Source organism: Dermochelys coriacea, chromosome 7 (assembly GCF_009764565.3).
Source record: "Dermochelys coriacea isolate rDerCor1 chromosome 7, rDerCor1.pri.v4, whole genome shotgun sequence".
Classification (NCBI taxonomy): Eukaryota; Metazoa; Chordata; order Testudines; family Dermochelyidae; genus Dermochelys; species Dermochelys coriacea.
The window spans coordinates 23480586-23499335 of record NC_050074.1 but is presented as its reverse complement, the minus strand read 5'-3'; the positions used below and the strand labels follow the sequence as shown (position 1 = coordinate 23499335).

The following is an 18750-nucleotide window of genomic DNA, read 5'->3' as shown; positions in this document are numbered from 1 at the left end:
GTCCCTGCCTTGCTGGGAGCCGATAAAAAAAAAGATGCAACAAGCTACAAGGCAAAAACTAGCCAACAAGCAATATGCAAGCCAATTAAGCCAAAAACAAGCCCAATTTCTGTGCTTTTCTTTCCGGGTTTGGCATGTTTGCTCAAAGGTTGTGTTCCTACAGCAACAGAAAAATCCTTTTTGTCATAGTAGTCTGAGGGTATGTCTACATTGCCCATGTTACAGCGCGGACACAGCAGCGCTGTGACATGGGCAGTGTAGTCATGCTTTATTGCCGAGGGAGAGCTCTCCCGGTGATAAAAAATAACCACCCCAAATGAGGAGTGGTAGCTTTATCACCAGGGGCACAGCTCCCAGAGATAAAGCGCTGTCTATACAGGCGCTTTTCAGCGCTAAAACTTTTGCCTCTGAGGGAGGTTTTTTCACACCCTTGAACTAAAGTTTTAGCACTGAAATTGGCAGTGTAGACTCAGCCTAAATCTACACTATGGGGTTAGGCCCACATAACTACAGCACTTTACTATGCTTCTGTAGTCCCCTTATTGTTGACATGGCCTTAGGAACAAAGCAGCCACCATGAGATCTTTAATGACTACTGTGAGCAGCTGGAGCACACAGCAAGGGAAGTGCAGCAAATTAACACAAAAGAATAGCACAGAACTCACAAAGTTCTTGTCTACACTGAGAAACTGAGGTGTGTCAACTAACACATGTTAAATGGCACATTTTAAAACACCACTTAGCACCTAGTGTAGATAGAAACAGTTGTATTTAAAAATATGTCAACTAGCTATGATCAATGCTAGGCACTTGAGCACCACCCTCTGCAGTTGTCTCAAATTGGGCACCAAAAATCACAGCAACCAAAAGTCACTTTTAAAAATCTTGCTCAGGGGTCAGATACAAAATTTAAGACAGGGTTTGAATTTCTTGGGGCGGGGGGGAGGAAGGAGGGGGACATACCTCTATCCCTTTCTATGCATCCATACATAGATCTTTTTATGTCAGTGTCTGGTCTAACCAAGGTGTATGTGGAAGCACCTCTGAGAGGTAGGTGGGTGTACAACAAGCTTTGTTACATTAGAAGAACAACTTTGGTAACTTACTTTGTATTTTCCAGAGTCTTCTGCATTTTCTTCGTCATCTTCTCAATGGCAGCTTGTCTCTTTCCCTCTGGAAGAAGGTCTATTTTGTTCAGAACTACCACCATCTTCTGGCAGGCGATTTGCCCAATCACCAAGCACTCTGCTGACTGAGTCTGCATCCCTTTTGTCACATCTATTACGAGCATCATCAAATCAATAATCTGGGCACCTGGAAGAAAAGTCAATGTCGGTATCATACCTGTATGAAAGAGTTAGAGACCCTCTTTCTAAAGTGTGTTTCTATAAACACTGTCCATAATGTATCAATACATACACTCACACAAATAAAACATGAAGCCAAGGTGAAAAGCGAAAGCATGTTTGTGGCCATTTGAAAACTGAAGGAATTGCAAGATACAGTAGAATTACACAAAGAAATAGCTACACAAAGAAATCCAAGGTTGTTAGCATAAAAAGTTACCTTTTGGACTATAGTGACAGTCTCACACTAAGGACTTGGGCAATATATTTGTTATAGAACTGATCTTTGCTGTAGCACAAACATAAGACAAACATCTCAACTAATTCAGTAACACACTGTAAACAGAGATTAATATGCTACAATGAGATCATATATACACTGTTTACATTGGGTCACACACCACAGTCAGGGCAACAGGGTTAGCCATTTCATGCTGCTGCAAAGGTAAACACATTTTACTTCACGAGTATAATACTGAGTCTTTATTAGATCTTTCCATAATTACTAACATGATTATTTCTCAGTATCCTCTTTTGATTGTAATCTGTGTTTCATTATTTGTTTGAAAACAAAACCAAAGAGCTGAAACTCTCTTTGCAGAGCTATATTAACATTTTTAAGGATGCTGTTACATAAAGAAGAAAATGAAGACACAATGGTCTAGGCTCCATAAGAATCACAGTAAAAACAAAGTAGTAAAATGAAGTTTAAATGTCACAGAACAAAACCACTGAGGAAAGAAATGTTTCATGCTCCTAAGTGTGCTCAAACAAATGGAAAGTTCAGAAATACTTGACAGTACTTATTTAAAAGTGCAGAAAAATATATCTGCCACCTTCATGATATCTTTAAAGGTTTGAAATAAAAATACTGGCTTGGGACATTTAAACAGTGATACCAAGGGAGCTGCATGTGTGCTCAGAACCTTTGAAAAACATACCATTTTTATTTATGGATATAGATTTAGAAGCCTAACTTTAAGTACCAAGGTTTGAAATTTTGGTCAAAATCTATAAAATGAGTAAAAGGTTCAATGCAAGTGTGAAGGGAGAACACCAGCAAATAAACGAGTGAAAATATTCTATCAGTGATGGCCAAAAACTATTACAACTGTAACAAGGATAAACTGGGATCCTTCAAATAGGTTAATTTTCCCTTTTCAAGATCTCCTTTGGAACTTTATGGAGCAACATTCTGGGAAGCATCAGGCAAAAGAGGGATGTGCAAGATTCACTGTAAGAACAGAAGAGAATGAAAAGATGAAGAATTGCATCCACCCTACTACTAAGGTGAAGAAATAATCCCTGCTGGAACAGTAATCTTGTTCGTTCCCTCTTCCACATGCTGACATTAACAGTTTTGTGTTTGGATTCATAGATTCTAAGGTCAGAAGGGACCATTATGATCATCTAGTCTGACCTCCTGCACAACGCAGGCCACAGAATTTCACCCACCCACTCTTGCGAAAAAGCAGAGGAGGGGAAGCTGAAAGAGTTACATGATTTGACAAAGATTATGGTTGCATAGTTTTCGGTGCTCTATGGTAAGACTGGCTAATAGTTTTTGACTGCAGGAATATCTGCATTAACAGGATACTTCAGAACAAGAGGGAGATTTAGGAAACATTCTGCCCTTTAATTAGGGAGAGCTGAGCTTCGTCCTCTTCTGCTGGCGTCCAAAACTTGGCATAGAAGGAAGTGCTTTTCCAAGAATACTAACATTCAAACCGCTAAATGGTCATTTTAATCAATTCTAAATATATTAAAACAAGTTTTTCAAGTCACTTGATTTATATACTTTTCTGATGTTGAGGGAATTGATTTAAACACCACAGTATATTGTCATTCTGCCTTGAATTAAAGCATGTACAGTACATGCACTTCAGATCTCTGCAACAGCTGAACAAATACAGGCAGATTTCCCACATCCCCACTCCTTCACTGAGAGGAATGGTTTCAGAGTAGCAGCCGTGTTAGTCTGTATTCGCAAAAAGAAAAGGAGTACTTGTGGCACCTTAGAGACTAACAGATTTATTTGAGCGTAAGCTTTCGTGAGCTACAGCTCACTTCATCGGATGCATTTGGTGGTTCCAAATGGCCTCATTTTTCTTCCAATTTTTGTTAGTAGTATTATCACAAGTTCTAAATATCATTAAGTGAAGATTCCCATTATTGACTAAACTGGTTTTAGATAAGGTTCTAACGGCTGGACTGCTCTGGACCATACTACGCACACATTCAGGACCCTTCTATCTCTTTCTACTAGGATATCGATACCCATAACTGATCAGCAAGCAGACAAACATGTGCATCAATGCCACTCACATATTCAGAAGCTGTTTCAGAGGAGCATGTTGTAAATGAAGCACTAGAAAGCCATGTGCAACAGACCTTAATATAGCAAAGCTCAATCTAAAAAGGTAAAGGTCTAAAGCTGAACTAGTGGAAAGTTGCAGTGATCTACAAAACATCTTTCAAGAATAACAAAATGCTAAAAGAAACTAATGTGACAAATCTAGCAACATTATTTACAGTACCCAGGATTCCGGTTTCTAGTGCTTCTAATATTTTCCTGAAACTTTTATTAAGAATAAGAAATTGACAGAATTGTTCCTTTTCTCTCTCCTCCTCCCACCCACACTTTTTTGCTTAATTTTCATCATAGGCCGTTACATGGAAACAGACAGCCTTGTTTATAATTCCCATGAACTCAGGATAGGAAATCATTCTGAGTGTGGATTTCATGGGTGAGTGAGTGGGTGGGAATTGCAGCAGCAAAAATTAACAGTTATAAATGACTACTTTCAACCTATCAAAGCTTTTCATCTTGTAATACTGCATGAAGACTCCTTTTAAGCTACAGCAGGATCATTATCGTAGCAGCGTAGTTAGCACAGCATTTTCTCATGCAGTATCTTAATCATTTAAAAAATGGCATGAGGCAAGCTTAGCGTATGTTATCCCTCCAAATGCATTTTCTGGTTTTGTTACTGCAGAAATTGTTTTACTCCTTTAAGCAGTTTTTAATTACAGTATAAAATAGCATTAAACCGCATTTTTGAGGGAACAGGAGGGGGCTTGGAGGCACTAAACTCCATACCAAAATGGCTTAAATCTAATAAGAAAAAGTGTGCAGATAGTTCTGAATGTGAACAAGTTTCAGAGTAGCAGCCGTGTTAGTCTGTATTCGCAAAAAGAAAAGGAGTACTTGTGGCACCTTAGAGACTAACAAATTTATTAGAGCATAAGCTTTCGTGAGCTACAGCTCACTTCATTGGATGCATTTGTGTCAGTACTTTAAGTGAGGTAAAAATATTTTAAATTAGTTAATATCTGACAATTAAAAACACTAGTTCTAAGCACACACAGCAGGGGAAGATTGGTTTGTTTTTACAACTGTATGAAAGGATGGTTTGTACAAAGCTTTATTGCATACATACTCTTCCTACATTGCTGATACCTGTTCAAATGAATATGAATGAACCATTAACCTTAACTTCTTGGCTGATTTTAACATTATTAGCTATCATTATATTTAAGACATATAACCATTAAAGTAATGATGGTTGCACTGTATGCTTTAGCTCACCCTCTTCCAACTACTATGACAAGGTATATATGGGTCTCTAGAGACACTCTAGGCCAAATTTTGATCTCAGTTAGTCCAGATTTAAACCAGGGTAACTGAGATCAGAATCTTGCCTTTGAGAACGGCGGCTAATTTGACACCATATGTTCTACAATATCTAAGCCCACTGACAAAAGATAAAGATTGCACTGCAGCCTTCATGTACAGTGTATATACAAATGCTGATTTATGTTGTAGCCTTAATGGCATTTTATTGCAGTTTATTTCAATAACTTTATTATAAGTAAACATTACATATGCCACTAATTGTGGTATTTATCTATTAGCTAATTATTAATATTAATAAAATTAATCTATTAGCACCTCCAGACAATTTTTTTTAACATATGAAACCCTTAAAATGTAAGGCTCACTAGGGTTTCTGCTGAGGTTTATTTAAGAAACCAAAAGGCAGCACCATAGCCGAAATATGAAATTATGAAATAAAAATAATTGCATCAAATATAAACCAACAACTTTCATGGGAATGAGTAAGAATATTAAATATGGAAAGGTTGCCCAGATGACAGCTGAAGGGTGTAAACACCAAGGTACAAGAAGAATTGTTTCGGCTCACTATTGGGAAAAACCTAAATGATGAAATTCATTAGGTCCCTGTTGCACAATCTTTGCATCACAGAAGGTCAAAAGGCCACTAACCAGGTTCAAAGGCCAAACCTGTATATACTATTTTATATAAGATTTTAATCAGAGATAAATGCACACAATTTTGTTTCTGTTTGTTTAGAGAATGCTATAAGCATAAACAGCACTTTAACCTCTTGATATCTGGCTTTATCCTGGAGATGGCCAGAATAAAGCTCTTTGGGACAGGCACTGTCTTTTCATTGCATACATGAGCACCACCTAGCATAATGCAGCCCTGATTGGGATGCCTAGACACTACAACAATACAAATAACAAACATTAATAATAATGAAATGATTGACAAGGGCAGTCCAGATAAGGGAAGCAGTGCAGAATGTCTACCAGGAACAACTTAAAGGCAAAGAGGAGAGAGGGGGAGGGAGAGGGGGAGAGAGAGATGAGGGATAAGTGAATAACCCAAGGAGACAGCTCATACAGGGCATCCAAGAAATGACATATTTATCTAAGACTTCCTGATAAAAATATAATTATACACACACGGTAAAAATTTGTTAGTCTCATTATACTGTAAGCTCTCTGGAGCAAGGACCTTGCCTTTTCTATGTTCTATACAGTGCTTAACATGCTGACTGGGCTCAATTAATAAAATAAATAAATAATATTATATAATAATAGTAATAATGTATAACAGAAGGTATCCCGTGAACAAAGGACAGTTCACACATTTTGGCAGAGTACCTAGATAGAATGGCAAGCATCAACATCTTCATTGCAATCATGGAACAAAGGTGAAGATGAACACCGCTCCAACATACTTATTTAGACTGCAGACTCCTCAAGGCATTGACCATGTCTTCACACATCTTTGTACAGTCCTTAACACAACATGGTTCCTGAGGCTGATGGGCCCATTGGGCACTATCATATTATAACTAATGAAATAATAAACAATAACAACAGTAGTTTTCCAATTTTCCCCACCCTTTGGATGACTTCAAAAGGGACAGATCCTCTCACTGACCTACCTCTCTTTTCTATTCCCTAGGCCTCCTTTGCTTAATTCTCAAATTTGGTTTCATTCCGTAGAAGGGCTACTTAGACCACTTGCAATCCGTGGATCATAATTGTAGAGCTACTGGAGTAGAGTAATCTCGAAAAGTCAGCTAAGATGCACAGGAGGTGAATATAATAGACAAACTTCTCATGAAAATCAGAAGCTCACTTGGAGCAAAAATGGCAAAGCTGCATATACTGGAAAGAGGCAATCTGCATATACTGGAAAGAGGCAATCTCACTGAATTTCAGTATTGTTTTAAAAATACCTTACAGGTAAGAAAGGAGATGTTAGAAACTGACAGCCTCGTGTTTACAGGTTAAATGGTCTTCAAAACTCCAAGCAACCAACTCACCAAATGTTGAATTTCAATCAACAAAAAGAACTGAAACATGTCTGTGTTATTTTCTACTATATCTCAGGACTTCAGGAATAGGGAAAGCAAAAGTAAGGATGAATCTATATAAATGAACTACTATGTATAGAATCTAACTTGAAGAAAGCTTTTAATTCAGGTATTGAAAACATTATCACTGCAATAGCTCAATGGTTTGAGCATTGGCCTGCTAAACCCAGGGTTGCGAGTGAAATCCTTGAGGGGGACATTTAGGGATCTGGGGCAAAAATTGGGGATTGGTCTTGCTTTGAGCAGGGGGTTGAACTAGATGACCTCCTGAGGTCCCTTCCACCCCTGATATTCTATGATACAGCAGTATGGACATCAAAAACAATTACAGGAATAAACAAGGTGATGATATCTCACCCAAAACCAGGGTGGACAAAAACCTATTTTTTTTAATTAAAAAAATCGGTTTTTATTTAAATCGGATTTTTTTATAACATGCTTTTTGAGGAAAAAACTATCTAAAGATCGTTTTAATAAAGATACATTATAGCTCAAAGATATCTCATCATGGAATAGGGATTATAAATTCTAATTCTAGAGTATGAGACAATACAGTCATGTAATGTTTAAGAAAAGTTTTGTAAATGAGTTCCAATAGTTCATGGATTAGGGACCCAATTTATGGGTTCCAAGGGCTTCTTTGATTATTTAGGTTAATCTTTCTATCTATCCAATGGGATTCAGTGCTCAGTCTAGAAGATACCAGGGATGCTTAGTTTTGCAGTTCTCAAACTGTGGATTTGGGTCTCCAGAGATAACAGGCTTGTTAACAGCAAAAATGTTTTTAAATAAATAAATAAATAGAGGTGAGAAATAACAGACCTCAACCCTACTGTCCCTCTTCAAATTTGTGTACACAGAGTCAAATCCCTTACCTCTCTCTAAAAGTGCAAAGTTTCAAAAAGTTCAATGAGTAGAAGATTGTTGGGGGCGGAGTAGATCTGGACAAGGAGAAGAAGTCTGGAGATAAAATGTGAGAAGGGAGGGACAGGCAGCAGAAACAAAAGTGAAACTGTTTGAGCAGCATATTCCAGGAGTCTTGAGGTCTTTCTGAGGGTAGCCTTCATTGATTTGAGATCTATCATACCATTCTCTCACCGGAAGGGAGAACCTATAATGGCAGCAGACCATAAAAGAGACCCAGTTTGGGAATAAGAACCATTCAAGAAATATACGTTTGCTGATGATGTTTTAAAGAAAGTCATACCAGTGAACTGGTGGAAGTCACTTAAGCACTTGGATTCAGAAACTGTTGAAGTGATAATCTCACTTTTAACAGCAGTAGCTTCTTCTGACCGTCTAGAAAGAATATTTTCTTCTTTTGGACTAATTCATTCCAAATTGAGAAACCATTTCGGAACTGAAAAAGCCAGAAAGTTTGTTTTTCTTTTCCAGATTATGAATAAACAGGAATATGAAGGTGAAGACAACTGAGTTAGCTGCAGAAGCCAATATTTTAAGTTTCTCATGTTGACTTGGCTGACAATCAATTTAATATTTTTTTACATATTTCATGTAACTATTTTAGTTAAAAACAACTAACAAAAACAAATCTGATTTTAAAAACTTGAATGTTTACTAAATTCAAAAATTCATATGCTTGTTTTGTTAAAATATTATACGTTTGCTGTTGAAGAAAAAAAATCCAGAATACAGAATGTTGTTGTTTTAGTTAAATAAAACAATTTAAATGTCTGTCTGGTGATGTTCTCCTCCTAATACAGCATGGCAAGGAAATCCTCCAAATATTTATGATTAACATGTTGAACTGGAGATAGTTCACCTCCCAGTGACTTCATAACTATCTGCTTCAATTATCTTTGGTCAATGAAATAACCAAACAAGCATTCATTTTCTGATATAGCTGTAAAACTAATCTGAAAAGCTTTCAAAATAAATCACTTTAAAAATGAATAGTGTGTACCTTCTAAAAATGAAACCTACATCTATCTCTGAGTTGTGAAGAATATGTATTAAGGTTATAACAACCAACAAGAATGCACTTTTATGTAGAAATCCTTGATTAAATTGAGTCTTCCTTATTCAATTTGATTTAAACCAAATCTGACCTCCCCAAAACCTGCATCATTTGTTGAGAGAACATCTTCCACAGGCTCTGTGGGGAAAAGTATCAGAGGATATTGTCCTACATAGAGAAGTGATCTAAAAGAGAGAGGATTTCAGCAGCTGTGTTAGTCTGTATTCGCAAAAAGAAAAGGAGTACTTGTGGCACCTTAGAGACTAACAAATTTATTTGAGCATAAGCTTTTGTGAGCTACAGCATCCGATGAAGTGAGCTGTAGCTCACGAAAGCTTATGCTCAAATAAATTTGTTAGTCTCTAAGGTGCCACAAGTACTCCTTTTCTTTTTGCTAAAAGAGAGGAGAGTTCTTCAGAACCACATATGAAGGCAAATGGTACATGGAATTAATCTGAATGAAGCTGATACATGCAGAAGACCAAGACACATATATGGAAGCAGCAGTGACTATTGCATCCATACTGAGAGTATCAATTATAAAATTAAGCCAAGGAAATCAAGAGATCCCCTCCAGAACAAGTATGCAGCCTTCCATTTACTGTTTCATCCATTACTTTCTGAAAGAAATGTTGAAGCACACTCAGAAAGATATCAAAAAGACTTCCTGAAGTAATTTCCCACTTAGCCTGAAAATGGTAAGTCAGCTATTAGAGGGTATCCTTCTAGTTATGACACAGTGCTCAAAGACATGGCCCTCTAATAAGAAAAATTAAACAGAAGCTAGTTGTCACCTAAAGACATACAGGGAGGGGCAGGGGGTGTCAAAAGATGGGAATTATGTTGCAAGATAAGAAACTGAACAAACGAGAACAATAAAATAAAGCAACAGACATTTACTAAGTCAGAAAAAATAACTGACAATGAAGATAACTAGTGAAAAAAGTCTCTGTGATGACAGCCAGAGATAAGAAAAAGCAACTAGGCTAGCAACAAAGTATCAGAGAGTAAAACAGTGTAAGCTAAATTTGGAGGCAGCAGCATTCATCCATAATCAGCAGATTGACAGGAGACTAGCTATTTAAAGATGCTCTTAAAACGAGGACTTTAGTTAGGGATACAAATTATCTGATCCCTACTTTAAAAACCCAAGTCCAAGACATCCTTAGCAAAGTAAAGTTACTTTAGAACTTTGGGGAAACCTGAATAGCTGGCAAAAAAAGTAATAATTTATTATTGCCATTACTTGGAGCTTGTAAAATGAGTACTTAGCCAAAGATATCAGCCAGGGAGACCCTGAAGCCAGCAGTTTGTGTCCAGTCAACTAGCGACCAGATATTAGAGTGGATTCCACAAGTCAGCAGAGACCTTTATCTAATAACTTGATTTATTTGTGCATCCCACACATTACCCAAGCTAAGACTCTTATCTGTCTAGTTCTTATATCTTACCCATCATGATAGTATTTCAGTGCCTACCAGGAAGACATCCTCATGATGACCTATAGGCAGCAGCATTACTTGGTAAACCACAATAAAATTTCCACTAGCTGAGCTGGTAGGAGATGTGCTTAGCCCATATAAGACAGAAGCAACTCTATATCACATATGTCTCTTAACAGGACAATGTCAAGGTTAGTAAGCCAAATATACGACCTACTTTAAAAATGACATTGTCTCCAAAAAAAGCCTCATTGTGTTTTTTTAATTTTTTTTTTAAAAATTAGTGATCTTAAAAACCAAATTGAATTTCTCTCTTCCAGTTCCTCTATTAATTTATTTTGTTTATTGTAATTTCTTTGGATGTATACTATGAATAAAAAGGAAATCCCATTCAGGGTTCTAAGCACAAGAGACCAGAAAAGAAATAGAATTAAAAAGTAATTTAACCCAGCAGCCAGGAGAATCCACCCCCAGTAAAACACATTTTCAAACTCATTACGTTTTAAAATAATACACTGGCCTTGATTCCAACCCTACTATAACAAAACAATATGTTGTTGATTTTTTGTACTGTAGTGTAAAGAAAGTGGAAGGCTGAAGGCTAGTCCCTACAACTGCTATATGCTGGTGCCTTGCATTCCTAGGCAAAGGTGCTAGAGCAGAAATAAAACTAAATTTCTTAAATACATATTTATTGTAGAATGCTGCGAAGATCCAGTCTATGGTAAAAGTACTCTGTTATGTGCACACAACACATGGATCAGTCTTTAAGACTTTTGTTGCAGTACAGAGGGAACAGCCCATCTCTCACAAGAAGCAAATCCATCCAGGTCTTGACCACATATGCTGTTATGAATCTCCATATAAACCACGAGTACTCAAACTGGAGGTCAGGACCCCTCAGGGGTCGTGAGGTTATTACATGGAGGGTTGCAAGCGGTCAGCCTCCACCCCAAACCCTGCTTTGCCTCCAGCATTTATAATGGTGTTAAATATATAAACAAGTGTTTTTAATTTTTAAAGGGGGGTTGCATTCAGAGGCTTGCTATGTGAAAGGGGTCACCAGTACAATAGTTTGAGAACCACTGATATAAACAAACTCACAGATTAAGACTCTGCTCATACAGTTTGTTGCATGTTGATGGTGCATGCTCAAAGACCTCAGTGAAGTCAATTGGGTTCTATAAAGACACAACTGTTCACCCAGGCACAATTAATTGTGGGATCAGGACCTAAGAAAGTCAATTCTCTCCATTGCACGTCAGTTGTATGTCATTCTAAATAGGACAGGGTTATGTTTAGAAAAATCATTTAAGCCAGGGGTTCTCAAACTGGGGGTCGGGACCCCTCAAGAGGTCGCGAGGTTACTACATGGAGAGTCGTGAGTTGTCAGCCTCCACCCCAAAGCCCGCTTCACCGCCACCATTGAAATGGTGTTAAATATATTTTAAAGTGTTTTTAATTTATAAGGGGGTCACACTCAGAGACCTGCTATGTGAAAGGAGTCACCAGTACAAAAATTTGAGAACCACTGATTTAGGCCTCTCTTTTTAACCTCTCAATTCCAAGAGTTGATTACCATTTTATTACATACACAGTACACATTTTTAGAACTGGATTATAAACTCTACACACTAATCTGACTTGCAATTTTAGTATGGGTGAAAAGGATGAACCAAAAAGTATTTCCAGCTACTAACTGGGAAAATCTGAGCTATTTTTTTTTTCAAATGGGTGAAAAACAAGAAAATTAGAGGTTTATTTTATTTTATTTTGGCAGGCAGCAACTTAATATGGAGCCAAATCAGATTTTTGCTATAATCACTATCAGTGTAAAGCTGCAGATCACTTGGCCCCCAAACGTAGTAAAAATGTCACTAATCTGCACTAATCTCCTGGGGAGGGAGGAAAAAGGAAAAAGGCCTGGGTCTGAGTATGAACCAGTGAAGAGATTTTGCATGCCACGTGAGCACAGAGCATAAGTATGGATTCTGACTCCTTGCTTCTTTAAGCTACTGTGTCCTTTTTTCTGTTTGTGGTAATCTTTTTAGCTGACTTTGCACAAACAGTACAACTCCTGTTAACAGGCGGCGAAAGGAAGCAGAAATGCCAAAATAAAATAATTGTAGGCCATGGGCTATAATCTGATTTCATGCTTACAAGGAAATGAAAGCGGACTTCCTTAAACATATTTTTTTAAATATGCTTTTTACCATGTTAGGATTTCCTCTAGCATAGAAGAGAAAATAGGATTGCAGAAAATATGCCATTCTCAAGTATCATTGCTACTCAGGGGCAAAGCTCTGTTTTAATGTGCATTTCCCATTCTGGGGAAGAGGAAATTCTTCAATTAATAAACCGGGTGGACTGAGGCGAGTTTTTAAGGTTTAATCAATTTCATCTGCACTTAGAATAAAAAGACTGACTATTCTACTATATTTTCTCCCCTTTTCAAAAAATAATAAAATGAATGTTTTATTTTAAATTCTTTGAGGTTAGTATCTCCTGTTTCAGGAAATATTGTCTATTTCATGCAGCGAGTATGAGACTTCCCCTTCTCACCAACCCACCCTCATTTTTCTTTGTTAAGAATCCTTATTCAAAAAACACTAAATGATTCTCTGTTTTCATATACAGTAACACCTGGGGAGATGCTATGAGTTATACAGGATTTTGGTAGGTACCTTGGGGGGAGGTGGTGGGGTTGGTGAGGAAGATGTTTTGCAGGATATGGAATCTTTCAGAAGCCAATGTTAAAGGGACGGGGGGGGGGGACTGGAGTGCATGAATTACTCATGAAGAAACCCTCTGTAAAGCAATTCAAATCATGTACCAAAACGGATACCAGAGCTCTGGTTAGACAACACTTTGAAAAGTACAGGAACTCTCACTAAAGTTCAAGGATCCCACCACTGTTTTCCAGGGATGCCAGTCCAGATGGTTTACCAGCTGGAAGTCAAGAACAGGGAACTGCATGAGAGCCTTGCACTCAGAAATTGATTTATATGATGTTTCTAGGTACCCTGGGACAGCTCAACTTTGCAAAATGTAGGGTCACATTGCCAATACACCGAAGGATGCCCCAAATTTCTCCAAGGATGCATTAAAACTTACAAAATATTATACAATCATCCTTGATCAACAGAGATTGCTTGTTGCTTGAATTTACCACCAATAAAAACCTGTGGTTAGATAATCTCTTTCCTAACCCTACAGCTATAAAGAGAGGGCAGTAGTTGTCTCAAGCCCCCGCACTTCCAGGGAATCCACATCTGATCCACCAAATAGAGTGCTGTCCTCGGTTACCCACCCATGTTCCTGGATTACTCTGGCACCAGTCCTCCTGATCTATGTAGAGAGGTTTCCAGAAGCCAATGCACATCAGAAATAGTGTAACAAAGGGTGTAGTTGCTACAACCAAAGGGAATTTCAAGTAAGGAGTTGGTGGCCGGAGATGGGAGGATCTGTTCATAGGTGGTGAGCGTGCTAGCCAGAGCTCTTCATATCTTATTTTGAAGAAGGCTTCACAAAACAAGACCAAGACCTGGCACATATTTGAGGGCTTTGCGGGCTGTACAATGTGCACCTTTGCTCTAAAGACAAAAATAGAGACTAACGAGGGACCCTTTGTGAATGCGTTCTCTCTTACTATAAAGTTATCCAAAGCCGCCCTTGTTTAAACATACACATAGTAAATGTCAACAGCTGAAGGCATATGGCACTGGATAGGTTCTGGGCTTTGTACAGATGCATGCAAGGAACAGAACAGATCTCCTGAGGGCTTGCTATTGCTTTTGCAAAAGCACCTGCAGGAATTCTTAAATAACTGTATACAGTTTTTATAAGATCATTTTTCAGTTTTGATGGCTGACTTCAAGCCTACAAAAAGAAAAAGGAGTACTTGTGGCACCTTAGAGACTAACAAATTTATTTGAGCATAAGCTTTCGTGAGCTACAGCTCACTTCATCGGATGCATTCAGTGGAAAATACAGTGGGGAGATTTATATACATAGAGAACATGAAACAATGGGTGTTACCATACACACTGTAACGAGAGTAACACCCATTGTTTCATGTTCTCTATGTATATAAATCTCCCCACTGTATTTTCCACTGAATGCATCCGATGAAGTGAGCTGTAGCTCACGAAAGCTTATGCTCAAATAAATTTGTTAGTCTCTAAGGTGCCACAAGTACTCCTTTTTCTTTTTGTGAATACAGACTAACACAGCTGCTACTCTGAAATCTGTTTAAGCCTACAGTGGTCTTGTCATAGTAACTAACCTTATAAGAGACAGAAATTGTTTTTGAAAGAGTTCAGGCCTGAAGGGTCATTTCAGGGGCACAAAAGCTATACCATCCACTACCAATCAAGAATTATAAGTATGAACCACAGAACTTTCTAAGCCAGTATGGTCAGCATGAACTACAAAGGTCACATGTTTAGCTCCACAGAGGAGAATTAATGTTACACTGCTCAGTGGTGACACCAATTGGCCAGTCAGAAGCAGCCTGAACAGCACTCTAATGGAAACTCCAAAAGCGCCAAGGTGTGATGGATTTGAAGTTGTCCTTTAATAATTCACTAATACTGTATGCTGACCTGGTTAATGGCACGTTTGCTGTACGAATACATTAGTTTAGGTGAACAGGAGGGGCTGTTTGGAAAAACAAGCAGGAAAGGAAAGAATGGCTCATGATAAGCACTTAATGCCAGGAAAGGAAAAGGCCCCAGGAACTCAAGAGAGCAAAGGAACTATATAGTTCGGTTTTAAAAGGGACTCTCTCTCGAGAGAAGGGGTAGTTTTTTGATGGAACCAGATAGACAAAGGCACCTGCTGGGGTTGACTAAAGAATTTAGGCTTGCGTAGGATACCATCAGGGAATGGTAGGCCTTTAGGTAACAGACACATATGCAGACAGTTTGTTGTTTTCAAATTCTTTATTTTGCAGTAGTAGCAAAGCATTTAAAGAAACACCACTTTGGTTTTTAGAAAGCTGTCTTGTCCCAATGCATCCGATGAAGTGAGCTGTAGCTCACGAAAGCTTATGATCTAATAAATTTGTTAGTCTGTAAGGTGCCACAAGTACTCCTTTTCTTTTTGCGAATACAGACTAACAGGGCTGCTACTCTGAAACCTGTCTTGTCCCAGTATACTACTGGTCACCAAATCCCAAAGGGAAGAATTGCAGGTGCTTGAACTCAGATTGACTTGTTGGGTATGAATGCTTGATACACAGGGTGCTGTAGCCCAGGGCCCATTCTAAGAGCTAGTCTGTACTAGAAGTGCTACATCTGCGCAGCTGCATCAGAGAGGCAGAAGCTATGTCGGCAGGAGAGCATCTCCCACCAACATAGCATCGGTGTAGACAGCACTTAAATTGCTGTACTTTGTGTCTCTCGGGGGGGTGGGGGGGAGCTTTTTTACAGCCCAAGCAACATAAGTTATATCAACATAAACAGTCGTGTAGACCTGCCCTAAGACTGGGAGAGAATTGTGGAGTTCACCATGAGATAGCTAAAGGCATGAGGCCTGACAGCTGAGAAAGTACATTCAGAGACAAGAAGGGAGAGAGACATGAAGCTAGTCCTGTAACCATGATATGAAGCTTTAAAATTAAACCTTAGACTTAATCCCTCTATTCACATTACAATAGAACAGCAGTTCTCAAACTCTGGGTCGGGACCCCGTTTCAACAGGGTCGCCAGGGCTGGCGTTAGCCTTGCTGATGCCTGGGGCTGAGGATGAAGCTGAAGCCCAAGCCCCACTGCCCAAGGCCGAAGCCCAAGCCCGAGGGCTTCAGGCCCCCTACTTGGGGCTGAAACTCTTAGGATTCGGCTTTGGCCGGCTTAGGCTTCGGTCCCCCCTTCTGGGGTTGCATAGTAATTTCTGTTGTCAGAAGGTGGTTGCAGTGCAATGAAGTTTGAGAACCCCTCCTTTAGACGCCTCAGTGATGAACAGCAGTCAAAAAAGCATTCAGAGCCCAGATAGGTAACCCAGTGATGGCGGTTAGCAAAGTTGTTAGGATTCCCAATCCTGATAACTTTTGATCAGCAAAAGCAATTATGCATGCAAGCCTATCTAGGTAGTTACAGGGCCTCTAACACCAAAGTATCCAAGTACCCTCTAAATATTAAAAAAATATATATCTTCCTTCTCAACCTGTATGGGCAATAGCTTATTTATTTTATAGGATTTTCTTGTTTATGTCTGTTTGCACGTGAAGAACTTATGAAGGGAAGCTAAATTGGAGAACAGAATTTTGCATTTGTAAGTAAGGTCCACTGTCAATTTTAAGTCCTATAGGAGTGAGTTTCACAGTCCAGGTTCTATAGCCTATGAGGAAGAATAAAGGAAGGAACAGGACCATAGTCAGGGCTCCAACAAAAATGCAAAGCACCATGTAGTAAGAGAAAAAAAGGTTTCTGTAATCAGAGAGGCTGCCATCTATTTTATTTTGATTCTGCAAGTTAGTGCTTTATCTTACTTTTTATCATAATGCTTAGTGTTATTTCATCTCTTTATTATAGAGAAGGGAGTTTTGCGGTAGAGAGGATGCAATGTATTGTAGACGAGTCCAAATTCTAAAGCTACCTGGCAAGGTTCAGGAAGATGGCATTATGATAATCTGACGAGACTCATAGATCACAAATGTGTTAAAAATTATGAAGGGAAGGAGAACCAGGAAAGTTATTCACACTCATGAAAGGCTCCCAAAAAGAAATCACCATCTAAAAAATGAAAGAAAATAAAGTAAACTCAGCAGAATTCCTTCATGAAAAAAGTAAAATTAGCATATTGAATAAGCTGCCAACTAAGGCCATTGAGGCAAGTCATGAAAATGACCTCAGGATACAATCAGACGTTTTTCTGGGTAGAGAGAGAAAGAGGTAGAAGGATATAGAGCAGGTCACATTTCAGTTCAAAAGTAACAGGAAATAATTCCACTATGTAGTGGCACTGAAAACAGCTGCCCCAAAACCAGCATGCCAAGAAACACTGAACTTCACTAAATGAGATACAGTAGCAGTTCTAGTTCTGTTTTGAAAAAAGCAAGGAGGTGAGTTTGGAGGTTGAAGATAAGCCAAAGTAGACTTGTACTTGTTAGCTGTAGTGGACTTTCCTTCCCATCCTTACCCCACTACTTCAATTCCATGCACAAGTCTCTGTTCATAGTGCCTCAGTCCGTATATCATGAGTCACATAGGAAATCTATTTCGATTTCTTGAAGTGAAGTAGGGAAGAAGTGTTTTTCAAAACAAAAATTTAAAATTACAACAGAAATCGTTTTATAAAACAAAACAAGCCACCATAAAATTATAAAGCACAGCTGGAATTCTGATGAACTGAGCTCATGATGAAAAGGAGGGGCCATATTTACAGGAACAAATCAAACACTGAATATTACAAATAGGATGCTCAGAGATTATTACAAAGACACATTTGGTGGCCCTTGAAACCAACCTTGCATGCATCCTAAAAGCAATTAAATCTCAGTGTTTCCAAGTTATGTCTGGTGTCTCTGTAGATTTATCAGAAACGATATATAACCTATTGCTTCTTTCTCAACAATGTCAAAAATAATACATGGCATAATATTTCTCATTTCCAGTGGAATTGTATTCCGCCTATTGGTCAAATCCCGCAATCCTTATCAGGAGGAACGCTCACTGTCTTATCAGGCAAAACTCACCACAGTAAGCACTGCACACTCACGCCCTATCCCTGTATCACTACATTATTATTATAATGTGAATAACTTAGTTTAAAATGTTCTTGTGCACATGAATTAAGTCAGGAAACATTAGATTTTCTAAAACTATCTGTTCAAATTGCTAATTTGTCTGCATTAGATTATTTGCAATACCCACTTAGAAGATCAAGAAATCATCTCTCTTTATTGGTTTTGTCTTTTCTACTTCAAGATTTTCTTCCTCCATCTTGTTTTTCTACTGGGATAAAAGCTAAGTGCAACTGCTTTTTGTTTACATCTGCTTGTGCAAGAGTATCACTAATGAGAGGAACAGCAATATGCAAAGCTAAGAAAATAGCATTCCTTAGTTAACGTATTGCTGTTTATTAGAGCAAAGGGAATTTTTTTTTTTAAAGTGTGTCAGACCGAGGTAGTTACTTTTTTTCCTCCACTCCAATTGTTGGAATGGGGGATTTATTAAAAAAAAGATTTTTAGGCTCTGTGTAGCTTGAAAACTTGTCTCTCTCACCAACAGAAGTTGGTCCAATAAATGATATTACTTTGCCCAACTTCTCTCTCTAATATCCTGGG

General features: G+C 38.3%; 1 protein-coding gene across 1 annotated transcript in view; it reads right to left on the bottom strand.

Annotated features, from left to right (window-relative positions):
- The window catches only part of EEFSEC (eukaryotic elongation factor, selenocysteine-tRNA specific), a 177028-nt gene that overhangs the window by 128397 nt on the left and 29881 nt on the right, over positions 1-18750 (bottom strand). Inside the window, exon 2 of the mRNA XM_038410954.2 lies at positions 1107-1314. Within this exon, the coding sequence (XP_038266882.1) occupies positions 1107-1314 (208 nt within the window). The remainder of the gene's footprint in view (positions 1-1106; positions 1315-18750) is intronic.